The 14,318-nt window shown below is 41.4% G+C and overlaps 1 protein-coding gene across 3 annotated transcripts; it reads left to right on the forward strand.

The window, feature by feature from the left end:
- The first annotated feature begins 339 nt into the window (after nucleotides 1-339).
- LOC5510952 (synaptic vesicle 2-related protein) lies at nucleotides 340-13,614 on the forward strand. 3 transcript variants are annotated; one of them, XM_048726908.1, is made up of 17 exons: nucleotides 341-517; nucleotides 1,049-1,177; nucleotides 1,554-1,651; nucleotides 3,022-3,120; nucleotides 3,290-3,361; nucleotides 3,885-4,009; nucleotides 4,817-4,880; nucleotides 6,052-6,177; nucleotides 6,571-6,702; nucleotides 8,209-8,282; nucleotides 8,575-8,651; nucleotides 9,180-9,269; nucleotides 9,771-9,882; nucleotides 11,521-11,602; nucleotides 12,088-12,177; nucleotides 12,847-12,960; nucleotides 13,515-13,614. In XM_048726908.1, the coding sequence occupies exons 2-17, from the start codon at nucleotides 1,126-1,128 to the stop codon at nucleotides 13,521-13,523; spliced, it is 1,416 nt and encodes a 471-aa protein (XP_048582865.1). In that variant the 5' UTR covers nucleotides 341-517; nucleotides 1,049-1,125; the 3' UTR covers nucleotides 13,524-13,614. The 3 variants fall into 3 exon arrangements, with proteins under 3 accessions (XP_048582866.1, XP_048582865.1, XP_048582867.1); XM_048726909.1 differs by lacking the exon at nucleotides 9,180-9,269 and having other exon boundaries at nucleotides 340-517; XM_048726910.1 differs by lacking the exon at nucleotides 1,049-1,177.
- The last annotated feature ends 704 nt before the right edge of the window (nucleotides 13,615-14,318 follow it).

The following is a 14,318-nucleotide window of genomic DNA, read 5'->3' on the forward strand; positions in this document are numbered from 1 at the left end:
TGATGCAAGAAAGTAACACTAATAATTGCTACGTGACATAGACACACTTGAATTTTCTTTCACTTTAATGACATCAACATTCCCACACAGATGAATGCTTATCCTTGTTTTTGATTGCCCAATGTTTTGCTTGTCTTGTTTGACATATGGTATATGACACTTAAAAAACAAGCAATAGAGTACAAGTCGACGATGTTTGACGAAACTGCTCCCAGCAAAGTGCTTCAATCTTCCGGGACATTTTTTAACCGAGGATGGCCTCCCCCCCCCCCCCCCCCCCCACCCCGAAAAGAGTAGCCCATATCCAAGTGGATGGTCACCCTTTGTTTTTGTCGCACGTAACACAATCATGAATTTTATAAATACGATACAAGTGTTTTCAATAGGAACTGAATAATTACCACCAATGCGTGACAAATTTGTAAAGAATATCTCAACCTTTGCGAACTAAACTAACCAGCTAAAAAGCGGCGAATTGTCGCTAAGGTAGTGGCAAAGGGTGATGGGCGTTTAGAAGGTGAGTTTTGCTTTTGTATCTGCCATTAAACGCTCGTAATATCTGTTCCAACGCTCTTAATATCGATTCTAATGCTGAAAGCCAAAAATAAACATGTAGTATATTTACATTTCAACAAAAGGCAAGTTTATAGTTCAGGATATATTGAACCCAACAAGATCACTAAGTAATATTTTACAAAATTAGTTGTATGTTAATATTCATTTTCTTAAATTCTTACTTTTTGTTGTCGGACCAACGCGTTTAACTTGAAGAATTGCTCCAAATTTACAAGCATTTTATAGGCTTATGAACTATTACATGTCAAGTATCAAGTATCTTGGCTCATATTATCATTACTGAGTTATCAACTTTTATTCAGCTTTTGCGAGTATTCCTAGTAAAGACGAAGATAAACAAACAATATAACAAACGAGATCTGGACTGCTTCTCGGGCTCACATTTTAAAAGCAATTTATAAGTACAAAGAACTAGTATTGTCAATGTTCCGTGCAATAATTTTCCCTTGCAATGATAATTTGAATCCAACAGTCCATATGCGATCATAAGCATTCCCTTCAATGTCAAGTTGATGCCGCCATCCCGGTCTTCTGATTTACGCGAACAAGATGCAGATGCTCAACCTCGCAGAGGAGAAGAACTATGGCACAGACGAGAAAGGCGAGCGGAAAACTGTTAGCCGGCTAGCCCACTCTCTAGTGGGTTTATTCGGGAATTCCTGTTTTCGGAGTTTCGGGATCACCAAAACAATTTCCAAATGAAGCTAGAGAGCCGACTAAAAGGCTAAACGATTGTACACTCTACACTGCTCACAGTAAGACATGGCGTGAAGACCGTAAACTTTACACCCTGCGGGGGGGCGGGCAAGGCCACTGGCAGGATATTCTATTAAAATTCCGAATGAAAATCCTCAACGCTTGTATTTTATGGGGATTTGTGATTATTTGTCTTTTTCTCTTCGAGTTTAAACACAAATCACAATATTATAGTCTACTTGCATCTTCTGCTAATCGGATGATGTCACGTGACATTGCAGGGAAGACTTCTCCCACATTTACAGTGTCAGATGCCGTAGAGGCTTCCGGCTATGGGTGGTTTCAACTACGCCTGGGCATTATCTGCTCATTTCAATGGGTAAGAAGCTTCTTAAATAAAAAGTACATAGGGGTTATTTGCCGGGTGGGAGGTCCTCGGCCCTCGGCCTCGGTCAGTATTTTCAAGACCTCGGTCACGGTATTTCACGATACGGCGCCAGCGCCAGCGGAAACAAACTTTGAGCGGGCAGCGCGCGCAAAATATCAATTCTCGGACCTAGGGCAGATATAGGAATCTCCGGACCGCTCTATTAGCCAATAGGAATGCAGGATTCGTTACCGTGACCGCTAAAAAAAAAAAAATAAAACGAGTGATTGATAGCAGAGTCTGTCTTCACTTTTCTCCGTTGTAAGAGCCTCATCTAGCCTTGTTCCCTGGTTTCTATTGGCTGAGCGGTCTGTCGGTTGACGTCACTTCTGATTTGCCGCTCGCCTGCTCATCGCATATCAAGAAAATGTAGCCAAAAATTGTCGTTTTTGCAAAACGCGGTCACTTTCATATAAGGAAACGAATATATTCCTTATTTGGAAAAACTGAATGATTTTTGTTATTTTTTTATGTTGCCGTATCGCAGGGCCTTCGTAAATTTTATGACTTTCAATCAGAAGAGAAAAACAGTGACTGTGACCATCTTTAGTCAATGGAAAAAGTATCGGATAAGACACAAGATTCCTCGGTACCAGACCCCCAAAACGACAACGTTTTCTTCATATGCAGATAATGTTTGACAACAGAGGGCTGGGGACGAGGTCTGGGGACGAGGCTAACTCCTATATATCCACAATGCCGTAGCAAGCCTCTAAATATTGGGGGGGGGGCACAATACAGAAACATCAAGAAAATATTGGGGACAAACTCACGCCCCTACTGGTCATTTCCTTATAACTTTTGAAAATATTGGAGAGGACATGCCCCCAGTGCCCCACCCCCTGCTACGGCCCTGATCTATCTTTCATAAATCTACCTCCATCATAGCTGATGATTCTTAAAAATAGAAAATCCCCCCAAACAGAAGATTCAGACATGGTTATAAGTACACGAACCTCGATCCTTACAAACTAACACACTACAAGTCAAAGGGGCTCTATGTCACAACTGCTACTTGCGCCTCCTCCACCATGTGTCTTTAGTTCCACCAGTCAAGCGTGACTGATACCTCTTAGAAAACTGGGCACACTGGCCGGGGTTTTTCGAGCACAAACATCTATAAACATCGAACAACACAACAAAGACCAGGAAAGCGATACACTATCAAATACAAGTGGATGAAACAAATCTAAATAATAGAACAGTTCTGCGAAGTTCGCTGCTTAGAATTAAACAGGTCTGATTATTTTAGTCTATGGAACGTTTGATATTAGATACAAAGACCTGTGCGTACTGACCATCCTTGTTTGTGTTATCCTCAGGTGGCGGACGCCATGGAGATCACCATGCTATCCATATTAGTGTCTTACGTCAAATGCGAGTGGGATTTGTCCATAGTACAGGTTGCCATGATCACCACGGTGAGTTGCTATGGTAACCTGGTAACGTCAGGTCGCGTGCAGTCTAGCTCTTGTTTTTGTGTCCATGTTGTGTATTACATCGAGAAAGTCCTGTCTGTCGACGGGACGCTTCAAAGTCTAAAAAAGAATATTTTTTGATGAAATGTTTTAATTTATTTTCTCATTTAAGGTTGTGTTCTTCATGTTTCTCATCGGGTCACCAATACTGGGCTGGCTTGGTGACAACTTAGGGAGAAAACCGGTAAAATAAGAAGACCCCTGTAAACAGCGGCATCTACGCAAAATACGTGACCCACATTGCTACTATTGCTAGAGTTCACTGATTGCTAGGTTGCGGACATTATGGCTTACGAGACATAACTCGACTTTGTACGCTCATATGAGCGAATTTTAATCGCCGCCTAAAATCGCCAGGTCTGCTGTCGCGACGGAGTATTCGCCGATATTGAGACATCTGATTCATCCGAGACTGGCGATCGCCGGATATTAAATTTGCTCATACGAGCGTACAAAATCTTCTAGTGTGTCGAATGCTTTATTGCCAAATTCGTTGTTGCCCGATCTGGGTGAATCCAAAATCCCTGTCTTGTTTCTGAATAGCACAAAGTCAGTCAACCGTCTTAAAACCAATCGATGGCCATCTTGTTTGCACTGTCGCGTCATAAACCCCCTGTTCACTCAGCCCCCCAGCACCACTGGCTCTTTCACCATCAAAGCTTGCGCTGTTTACACGAGGCTTTTACTCTGTGTACTCTTGTTTCCAGATGTTAATAGTGAGTAGTGTGGCCGTGGCGTACGCTGGCCTTCTGAGTGCGTTCTCACCTTCATATCCCTGGTTACTGTTCTTAAGAGGGATCGTCGGCTTTGGACTTGGGGGTATCGGACTGAAGTAAGGATTACAAAATAAAGAGGAAACAAACAAACATTTGCAGCAATTCTCACATTAAACACTCTAATTCAGGCGTAATAACCCAAATAACTACCGTAATTGCTCGAATAAGCGTCTCCAAGAATATTCGCCTTTCCTGCGGGGAAAATATGAATATGTAAACAAACAAGATTCCGTTATATTTGAGCTTTAATTTGACATAAAGATAGTGGCAATCGAGAGAGCACTGGAATAGTTATAGCCGTACGCACGTAATTCCACTTATCAGAGCTAAATTTTCTGGTGAAAAAGAATCCCACATATCTGAGCCTTTTTTTTTTGCCATAAAGATCATTGCGATCGATTGAGTATTCCATTAGTTTTGATTTTTCTAAAGCAGCGAGATATACATTCGAACAAAACGTTTTCTGATGAAAGAGCCCGAGAGAAAATCGTATTTTTAACCGCGGGTGAAACACCTTGAAGCGTGGGCGAAACTACTTTTATAGACGATACAACCACGTGGGCGCCTCGCCTAGTATTTGTTGCACTTAATAGTCTGTGATAATGATGAGGGGTACGGTACGTTAAGAAGAGAAGCAACGATAATTGACACAACATTTCATTACGTAAAGCTTACTTTATTATGGTTCTGGGAGGATTTTTACTCCATGATACGTTGTAAAAAGGCACTTTTTTTTATCTAGAGATATAACCGATTTTGAATAAGCGCCTTCTCCGTATAGTGGCCTCGCTAGGTACGTGACAAATTCAGTATGTACCGCGGCGCTTATTCAAGCAATAACGTGAAATTATGTTATTTTTTAGCGCTGCCTTGTTGACAGAGTATTCTCCCATCAAGCATCGCGGGGCAACTGTGTTGTCACTTGGGGTAGGGATACAATGGTTATTTAGTCCGTCACATAACCATATAGAGAGTCTCATACACGCATTATCAATGACGATATAACTAGAAAGACTACAGACAAGCTGTAGAAAATCTAGATGGATGGCGTAGGCGTGGCGTTGAAAAGCTATATATCAACACCAGGTAAAGTAAGTTGTGCGCCCCTGTGAAACAGTAGGGAATTTAAGCAACGACGACGGCAACGCGAACAGCGACGGCAAAAAATAATTGAAATTCAAAGAGCCAGACTAGACATGAAATGGGTTCGAAATCGATTCTGTCCTATACATTTCAGCCGTTTTTCTTCAAACTACAACGTGAAAACTCCAAGTTTCCCGGTCTAGCGATGACGGGAACGTGTGCGCTGAAAACTATACTATCCGTGTTTGCTATGTTAGAAATAAGATTCTAGATTTGTCTATAATTTTGGGGTACTACAAAAACGTGTAAAATTTATCAAAACTAGTTTTGAATTGGGGCAAAGCATGAAAACTTTTTTTGGGTTTTACGTTCTCTCTGCCGTCGCCGTCGCTGAGCGCTAGCCCTTTGATTCTTATTGCTCTTTCTCCGCCAAAAGCTAACGCGCGAAACGTAAGCGTAACCACTCTGTTTTACAGAGGCGTACAACTAGCCTTTTCCACCTTGTGTTAATTTATAGCTTATTCATTATCCAGCCTGTCACACAAGCACACCGGATCACCAGGTTTATACCATAGTCCTCTGAGTTTGAAGACACCCATCAAACTTGACCCCTTAACTAAGCCTGACATACAGTATATACGGGACAATCCCCCTCCCGAGAAGAGACAAATGTTACCAGAAACATCCCACAAATCAGCCTGATTTTCCTGGGAGTCATCTCCATATATATTCAAAGATTGATAGTCTTTTGAATTCCAATGTCATACTGCTGATGGCAGCTATCATCATTATGATCGCTCCTTTAAAGAAGGCCAATAACTTACTCAAAGAATCCATTTCCATCGGCTAATCCAATCAAGTGACTGAGATGCTTTCAATGAAATTGAAAGCAATAAGGCATTAAACTTCAATCGTGAGTGATCATTTTGGCAAATAAACCGATGTATTTCAAATGGTAAATAGCACTAAATGAGTAGTTGATCGACATTCTTTAACCCGAGTTTTGTTTTGGCAGGTTGCCTGGGCGATAGGCTCCTTCATGACGTCATTGGTTGGAATGGTGTTCGTGCCGTGGCTGGGATGGCGGTCATTCGTCGTTGCCATCACCTTTCCGCTAGTCGTATTTCTTTTTTTGGCTAAGGTAAAAGACGTTCCTTGATAAAATGTATGTTGAAGGTTTGTACTGAGTCGACGCATTGTTTACATCTGACATAGACAACGTAAGATAAGGGAACCTAAACAAGAGCACTGGAAGTGGTGGGGAGAAATACTCTGTCTCCTTCCTCCTCCTGTTTTTTGGATACCTAGAATCATTTTAGCATTGGGCTTGAGTTTCATGTTATGAAAACATGTTTTTGGGAGGGAAATTGTGAGGTCGAGAAAGGGGGGCAGTACGTTGTAATGTCAGTCTCCCATCCAATGAAGATCTCTCAAAGACAGGATTCGAGTACTTGTATAGATTGTGATCTCCCAGGTTCTTTTTCTATCATGTTTGTGCATTTAAGCATTATCTGGTCATATCTTTGCCTTGTAGTGGGTATCAGAGTCCAGCCATTTCTATATTACATCTGGAGAGGTAGAAGAAGCGATGAAACCCCTTCAAGACATGGCTCGGATCAATAAGACAGAGATGCCCAAGGGCGAGTTAAAAGGTCTTTCACACGAGGTATGCCTCTTCCTATTCTCTTTATGTAAGATCTCCTCCCTCCCCCCAAGATTTAATCATTTCCCTAGATAGGTACCCACGTTTCTTCCTATTCTCTTTATCTAAGACCCCCTCCCTCCCCCAACATTCAAACATTTCCCTAGATAGGTACCCACGTTTCTTCCTATTCTCTTTATCTAAGACCCCCTCCCTCCCTCCAACATTTAAACATTCCCCTAGATAGGTACCCACGTTTCTTCCTATTGTCTTCATCAAGCCCCCCTCCCTCCCTCCAACATTTAAACATTCCCCTAGATAGGTACCCATGTTTCTTCCTATTCTCTTTATCTAAGAATCCCTCCCTCCCCCCAAGATTCAAACATTCCCCTAGATAGGTAGCCATGTTTCTTCCTATTCTCTTCATCTAATACCTTCTCCCTCCCCCCAAGATTCAAACATTCCCCTAGATAGGTACCCATGTTTCTTCCTATTCTCTTTATCTAATACCTCCTCCCTCCCCCCAAGATTCAAACATTCCCCTAGATAGGTAGCCATGTTTCTTCCTATTGTCTTCATCAAGCCCCCCTCCCTCCCTCCAACATTCAAACATTCCCCTAGATAGGTAGCCACGTTTCTTCCTATTCTCTTTATCTAAGATCTCCTCCCTCCCCCCAAGATTTAAACATTTCCCTAGATAGGTACCCACGTTTTCTGGCCTTCCTAGTATCCCTTGGCTGCCAGTTCGTATACCTTCACGTCGACTAGTACCTGGTCTAACCTCCCGATGAGAAAACTTTGTACAAGAGGAGATTTAGACCAGAAGGCTGCCGTAAAGTCTATATAATATCCTTTTCATGATTTAATGTCATACATTATAGATTTATGTTAATATATATTTTTTGTCCCTTTGCTGTTTTCTCAGCTTTTTATTGCTTACTAGCTCCTCTCTTCACTAGGCCGCATACCTTCCTTTTTATCGGCCTTTCTTGTTTTTTCCCTACCCCTTTCATCAGGCATTCGTCTAGAGGGGGGTGATCGTCACATCTTTTAGGGTATAAAATTTCGACCCACTGCTATCCCTTAGGGGTGTTGAAGGATTTTTCCGATGTTCCTATCCCTTAGGGTATAAAAATAGACCAACTGCTGTTCCTAAGGGGGTGTCCAACGTTTTTTTTCCGAGTCTGGCCATCTCTTTTAAGAGTGAGCCAGAATAGACGAAAAGGATTTACAATTCCTTCGACCACACCCAATTTGCCATCTCTTAGGGTTAAGAATTTCTGTTGGCCACGCACAAGTGCCATCCCTTAAGATTAAAATCGATTTTGCCGACGATCACCCCCCCCCCCCCCCCCCACTACCGGGCTAGGGTGTCATGGTACGAAAACCCGCTCTTATCAAACAACTATACTTAAATAGGTGTTGCTGAGGGGAGAAGGTATCTTCCCTCTTCCCTCAGCAACACCTCTCTTGGATACCTTCCCAAAATTATTTTTTCTTGTTAAAACATCACAGATACATGTTTTCCAGGTTGCTCGAGGTAGGATAGTCGACTTATTCAACACAGAATACCGAGTGACAACGCTGTTATTATCCCTCACTTGGTATGTTTGACCAGGATTTTTTATTTCGATAACATGTGCTTGTCGAGGGAGGAACCTGATGACATTTTGTTATTATTTTTCTTTATCAGGGTGAAACCTGATGCACACTGGGTTTTATCTATGACAACATTAGGGAATAGGTGTGGGGGTGGGGAAGTAGGCCTGGCATAGCCGCAAGGCTTTCCAAGAAGTGATTGAGTACAATAAGCATGGTCCTGCCTACACTTTCCTACTTATGCTAACTATTTTTAATTCTGTATACTCTGTCAGTAAACCCAGGTTTCTGTTTCAGGTTCTCGGTAATTTTAAGCTACTATGGCATGGCACTGCTGACCACACAGATGATGACCAGCGGCTCAAATTGCCCAGGTACAGGCAGGTTTAGCTTTTAGGTTTTGCAGATGGGGAAGGGGAGGGGTGCGTGGGCATAGATATATCACTACGAAATATGGGAAATACAACGCTTTGGCGTTGGAATGCATTGGGGTGGATGGGAGGAGACGGCGCACAGCCCGTGTGGCTACCCATGTGATCCCCATCGTTATACATCCATACGCCTTCCTAAAGCATTTATACACCTAATTCAAAAAACAGGTCAGTGAAAACGGCGAATAACAGTCCTAAGACAGATTGCTGATTATTGGGTATCGAATATTGGTGAAAAAAAGACAAGTTGACTCGCATGACTTTCACATATATTTGCAGCAAATATACTGGAAATATTGGGATAATACCTAAATGACAATTGACAATTGGTATTTACTATTTGCACTGACTACGTTGTTTAAAAAAAGGTGTATTCTAGGGCAATGGACAATATACAATCCATTATTATATTATACCCGGATAGTTTTACCATTAGTGGCCTTTGCTCACTTTGTTACTCTTGTTTTCTAGCTTTTGTTCGTAAGGAAGAATGCGGCTGTAGATTACTTAGAAAAAGAGATTTTATAACATTGCTCTGGACAACATCAGCAGAGTTACCCGGTAAGGTTGTGAGAAAGTTCTATAAAGCTACCCGGTATTTACTTTTTTAGCCCTACCTATGTGGGAACCGACCCCCCTCGGCCATAAATAATGAACACTCCCTAAGGATATTATATAGGTATATAGAGCTACCCGGTAAGGATGTGAAAAAGGTATATAGAGTTACCTGGTAAGGATATGAGAAAGGTCTAAAGAGCTACCTGGTAAGGATGTAAGAAAGGTAGAGCTACCCGGTAAGGATGTGAGAAAGGTCTATAAAGCTACCTGGTAAGGATATGAGAAAGGTATATAGAATAGAGCTACCTGGTAAGGATGCGAGAAATTTTGCAGCCAAAGCAAAGGAAATCATAAAAAAACCATCTAACGAGTATGTCATGAGCCCATAGTATAACATGATTTATCTGAACAAGTTTCATTTGGCTAGGGAGAATGGACAGCATCAATCCGTTAGTCAAGTAGCTTGGAGAATTTATTATATTGCATTTTTATTATTTTCCTCAGCAATGATTTTGACGATATTTATAATCGACAAAGTGCGGCGCAAATCTCTGTTGACGATATACTTTGCCATCGCATCTATCTTCTTTTGCTTTTTGTTCATCTGTACTGGAAGGTACGGTAGGCGACCTGCACTAACAGATCACGTGACTGTTTCACGTGACTTTTTGGGTGCGAGAAGCGCGGGCGCTTAGGCTCCAAGCAGCAAAATAACAAAAAAAACTTGGCAAATGCCCAACAGTCGGGAAAGGTCCTCAATGGAACAAATGCCCGACAGTTTTCAATTTTTTCAAACAACCCAGCTTTGGTGTTGGTATTGGATATTTTCCTTCGTCTATGTACACTTCACTTTGGAATCGTGATTTTAGTGGCACTTGGGAATTTTCTACAATATGCTGCTAAATGTCGGCATTTCTAAATTTACGAAATTATCACAGTAAATTGTCGACCTAGCGATTGTATTTTTGTGGAGAAAGGGCAAGCGAATCTTTTTGTTGGAATTGAACGTTTTTCCTTGCTTGTATACACTATAAAATCGTTATTAAAGTGACACTGAATTTTATCTTCTACAACTGTCGGGACAGGTTTTCAATGGACTATATGCCCGACAGTTTCCAATTTATTCAAATAAGCCAGTAAAATGCCAGCCTAGTGAGTATTCTATCTGTTTAGAAAGGGCAAGCGATTCTGAATTGAACTTTGTTGTCGGAATTTAATGTTTTTTTCTTTCTTGTATACATTATAAAATCGTTATTTTAGTGACACTTGATTTTTTGTGCTACAATAACAGGTGAAAAGTGAAAGGTGTTTGTAGTGTCTACAAGCAAGAAAAAACTTTCTTTTTCGACAACATAGCTCAATTCAGATTCGCTTGTCCTATACAAATACATAATACTTTGAGCTCATAAGGTTGATAATTTGCCGTGATATTCTTGCAAATCGATAACTGTCGACATTTAGCAGCATATTGTAAAAAGGGGCCATTAAAATTACGATTCTATAATGTACATAGTCAACAGAAAACGTTTTTAAACGTTTAAATTGAAGTTTTTAAATGAAAATACCAATAACAAATCTCAAAGATTTGCCTGCCCTTTCTCAACAAATATAGAATACTCTGTACTCACTAAATCGACAAGTTAAGGGTTTATTTGAATGAATTGAAAACTGTCGGGCATAAAGGCCCATTTAGTCCACTTTTCCCGACTGTCGGGCATACAACATAACGTTTCTGTGTCCATTTCTTTTTGGATTTGCCACTGAAAAAGTCACGTGATGAGTTAGCTCAAGGTCGCCAATTGCACGTTGACGGTGATTTCGTCATTAGCATCCCCTAAAACTAAAATCGTCTACATTATATTCGATTATATGGTCATTCGACAATCACAATAATCTAAACCATCATAGTCATACTGGTGGTGACTATTACCAACACCAACACAATCACCATCACAGGCGCGTACCCAGGATTAGCAGAGGGGGAGGGGGCGCGCAGTCACGTGCGCATCATATGGAAAAAGCCTAGTATTTGAAGATTCCTTAATAAGAAATGACCCACTTTTTGGTAGCCGAGGGGGGTACGCGCGCACCCTGTGTACCCCCCTGTGTACGCGCTTGAATCACCATCATCATTATCATATTTTATTGCCATTATCAGATCAATGTCATCATTGTCATCATCATCATTTGTTATATTTTGTTCTTCTATAGATATTATCCACCACACCAACATGTACTCAAATTCTTATTCTAGGATCGTCTCGACTTTAAACTTATATATCATTCGTGGCATCACACTTGCCGCTAGTGAAGTGCTGGTCTGTTACACAGGAGAGGTCGGTGACTTACGCTGATTTATAGAGTTGAATCGTTTGCTGGCATCTGGAGATGCCGTTTTACTGTTAATGTCTATGTTTGTATAAATAAATCTAGAAGATAGAAATTTAAGGTTTGAGGATACTCCTAAAAAACGGAGGCTGCTGCGGGGTTCCCCTTATTGTCGGCTCAAACCTAATTATGAAGATAAATAGGCCGGGCCCTCATCTCCCTAGTAAGGAAAGCCTTGCAGTGTGTTTTAAAGGAAAAGAATCCCCAAACCGACGAAAAGGTCGATGAGCGAGATTCTGACCGCGCGAAAAATGGGGTGAGCGCAATTTTCCGCCAAAAACACGAGTGGTTGCTACGCAGGCCATCATCACCCTTACCACCCCTTCCCCTTTCTCTGTAAGTCTCTAAAGCAGTGTTGCCGCTGGATAGTCAACCCCCCGAGTGCTTTGGGCCACTAGGGCTATGGCGAGTATCCTTGTAATTATTTTTACAGGTCTACCCGACTGCATTCCGTGCTACGGGGTTAGGATACGCGCTAGGAGCAGGCCGAATAGGAGGATTAATCACTCCCCTAATCTCTCAGGTTAGTCAATATATCTGTAGTCAGAACTAGAAGTAGGCCGAATCCCCTTATTTGTCAGGTAAGTCAATCTCTCAGTAAGTGAATCTGAAATGAGTGAAACACGCGTTTAGCCAGAGCTCATTTATCATAGAGATAATTATTTTCTTTATTTAAGGATCATAAATGAATAGAAGTTATACACTAAACGGGAACGCCAGTTGAATACTGTAGTTATAATACGTTCTTAAGACGACGTAGAAGACGGAGTGTAGCACTTTCTTTAGTCATGGATTTTTATTGCAAGACATTATGCTACTCCATTTTCTGATATTTTCCCTCGATCATATATTGTCTCAGTAAAAAATTAGCTTATAATATAGTCGTGTCTATGGCCCTGTTTGCACCGCCGTGGTTAAAGTTAACATCTATACAAGAGTTATTTTATTCAGCATTCAATACATATTAAGAAGGCTGTAGCAGGGGGTGGGGCACTGGGAGCACATGCCCCCCAACCCCCCACCCCCAAATATTAAAAAAGTACAAGGAAATAACCAGTCAGGAGTAGCTGTGGCCCAATATTTTCTTAATGTTTCAGTATAGTGACCCTCCAATTTTTCGGGACCTGCTGCAGCACTGTATTAATATGAACATGACACTCTTTTTCATTTTCTCTTTGGTTATCCTCATCAGGTTTTAGCAGCAAGCTCACTGAATGCAGCAATTGGCGTGTTATTTTTCTTTACCGCCTTGTGTACCGTGACTTGCTACTTCCTACCGATAGAAACCAGACAGCTAGAGCTACAGGTATGAGACACAAACGGGGTTTGGCGTGTGTATGTGTGTGTAGGGGGGGGGAGAGGTGGAGGCGAGGGGTGCGTTTCTTCATTTATGTGTGCCGTACGACAGAAACCAGGCAGCGATAACTACAGCTGAAAAAGGTGTAATGCGAATTTGAACTAAATATATATACCTCCAATCTTTGATAAGGGAAAACTGTTGCCCTTCCAGGTAGCCCCTGCGACATCGGGGTTTAGGGGTTTGCTGAAAACCGGATACAGACATTTAGATATAAAGCAATGATATTTGGTTGTGGTACCGCAGCGGCGTATTCAGGATTTTTAACAGGGGGGGGGGGGGGGGGGGGGGGCAAAAGGCCCTTCCAAGGCATTTTCTTCTGTATTTTAGATAATGTATCATACATTTACTGTATTTTTGGCTGCTAAAAGGGGGGGGGGGGGGGGGCGGGTCCCCTTGGCCACCCCCGTGGCTACACCCTTGTATCGTTTGTTTATTGGATAAACTGTAAAACATTAGCGGCCAATATTATATAATTCACTGCTGCTTTATTTTGATTGAAGGACGAGTAAACATGCCAAACACTGCAGGATCCATTGGAAGGCTTAGAGCAAGACAAATGTTAAATCGTGGCGATAGCCATAATGGAAGGGGGGGGGCGGGTCCCCTTGGCCACCCCCGTGGCTACACCCTTGTATCGTTTGTTTATTGGATAAACTGTAAAACATTAGCGGCCAATATTATATAATTCACTGCTGCTTTATTTTGATTGAAGGACGAGTAAACATGCCAAACACTGCAGGATCCATTGGAAGGCTTAGAGCAAGACAAATGTTAAATCGTGGCGATAGCCATAATGGAACTTTACTAAATTACGGATTTGAATACAGATATTGCAATTTATCTCTAAATAATTGGGAATATCCCGTGTATAAAAAGAGGAATGTATTAACGAGGAGAGTCCTATCATGTGCCAAATTTTGGGTCTATTTTGTATTTGTATGTATTATTCCTAGGCATAGCCTCATTTTTCTTGCGATTTTGTTCGTTAACGATACCACTATTTTCTTAACAGAGCTAAGAGAATTGTTATCCCGGTTTCGAAAAAAATAGATATTTTCTTCAAATAAAATGATATTTTCTTGAAATAAAGGGATGATGAATTGATAAAGTGCTGTTGAGAATGTGAGCAAATTGTGATCTTTTGAAATTTAATTTATTTGGAAAGAGATGTTCCAGTCAATTTCCTCCTTTTCCCACTCAGCCCTTCTCACACATACCGTCGCATCCATCCCCAAACCCCCATTCCCCAACTTATTCAAACATCAATTATAACATTCCTCTTTCCCCTCTTTGCCAGCGGAATT

Source organism: Nematostella vectensis, chromosome 4 (genome assembly GCF_932526225.1).
Source record: "Nematostella vectensis chromosome 4, jaNemVect1.1, whole genome shotgun sequence".
Taxonomy (NCBI): domain Eukaryota; kingdom Metazoa; phylum Cnidaria; class Anthozoa; order Actiniaria; family Edwardsiidae; genus Nematostella; species Nematostella vectensis.

Excerpts from the sequence above, each read along its gene's own strand:
- LOC5510952 (XM_048726908.1), top strand. The coding sequence starts at position 1,126 with ATGCAGATGCTCAACCTCGCAGAGGAGAAGAACTATGGCACAGACGAG. Across the intron at positions 3,121-3,289 it reads AGGTTGCCATGATCACCACG|GTTGTGTTCTTCATGTTTCT; the intron begins GTGAGTTGCTAT and ends TTCTCATTTAAG. Across the intron at positions 12,178-12,846 it reads TCACTCCCCTAATCTCTCAG|GTTTTAGCAGCAAGCTCACT; the intron begins GTTAGTCAATAT and ends TATCCTCATCAG.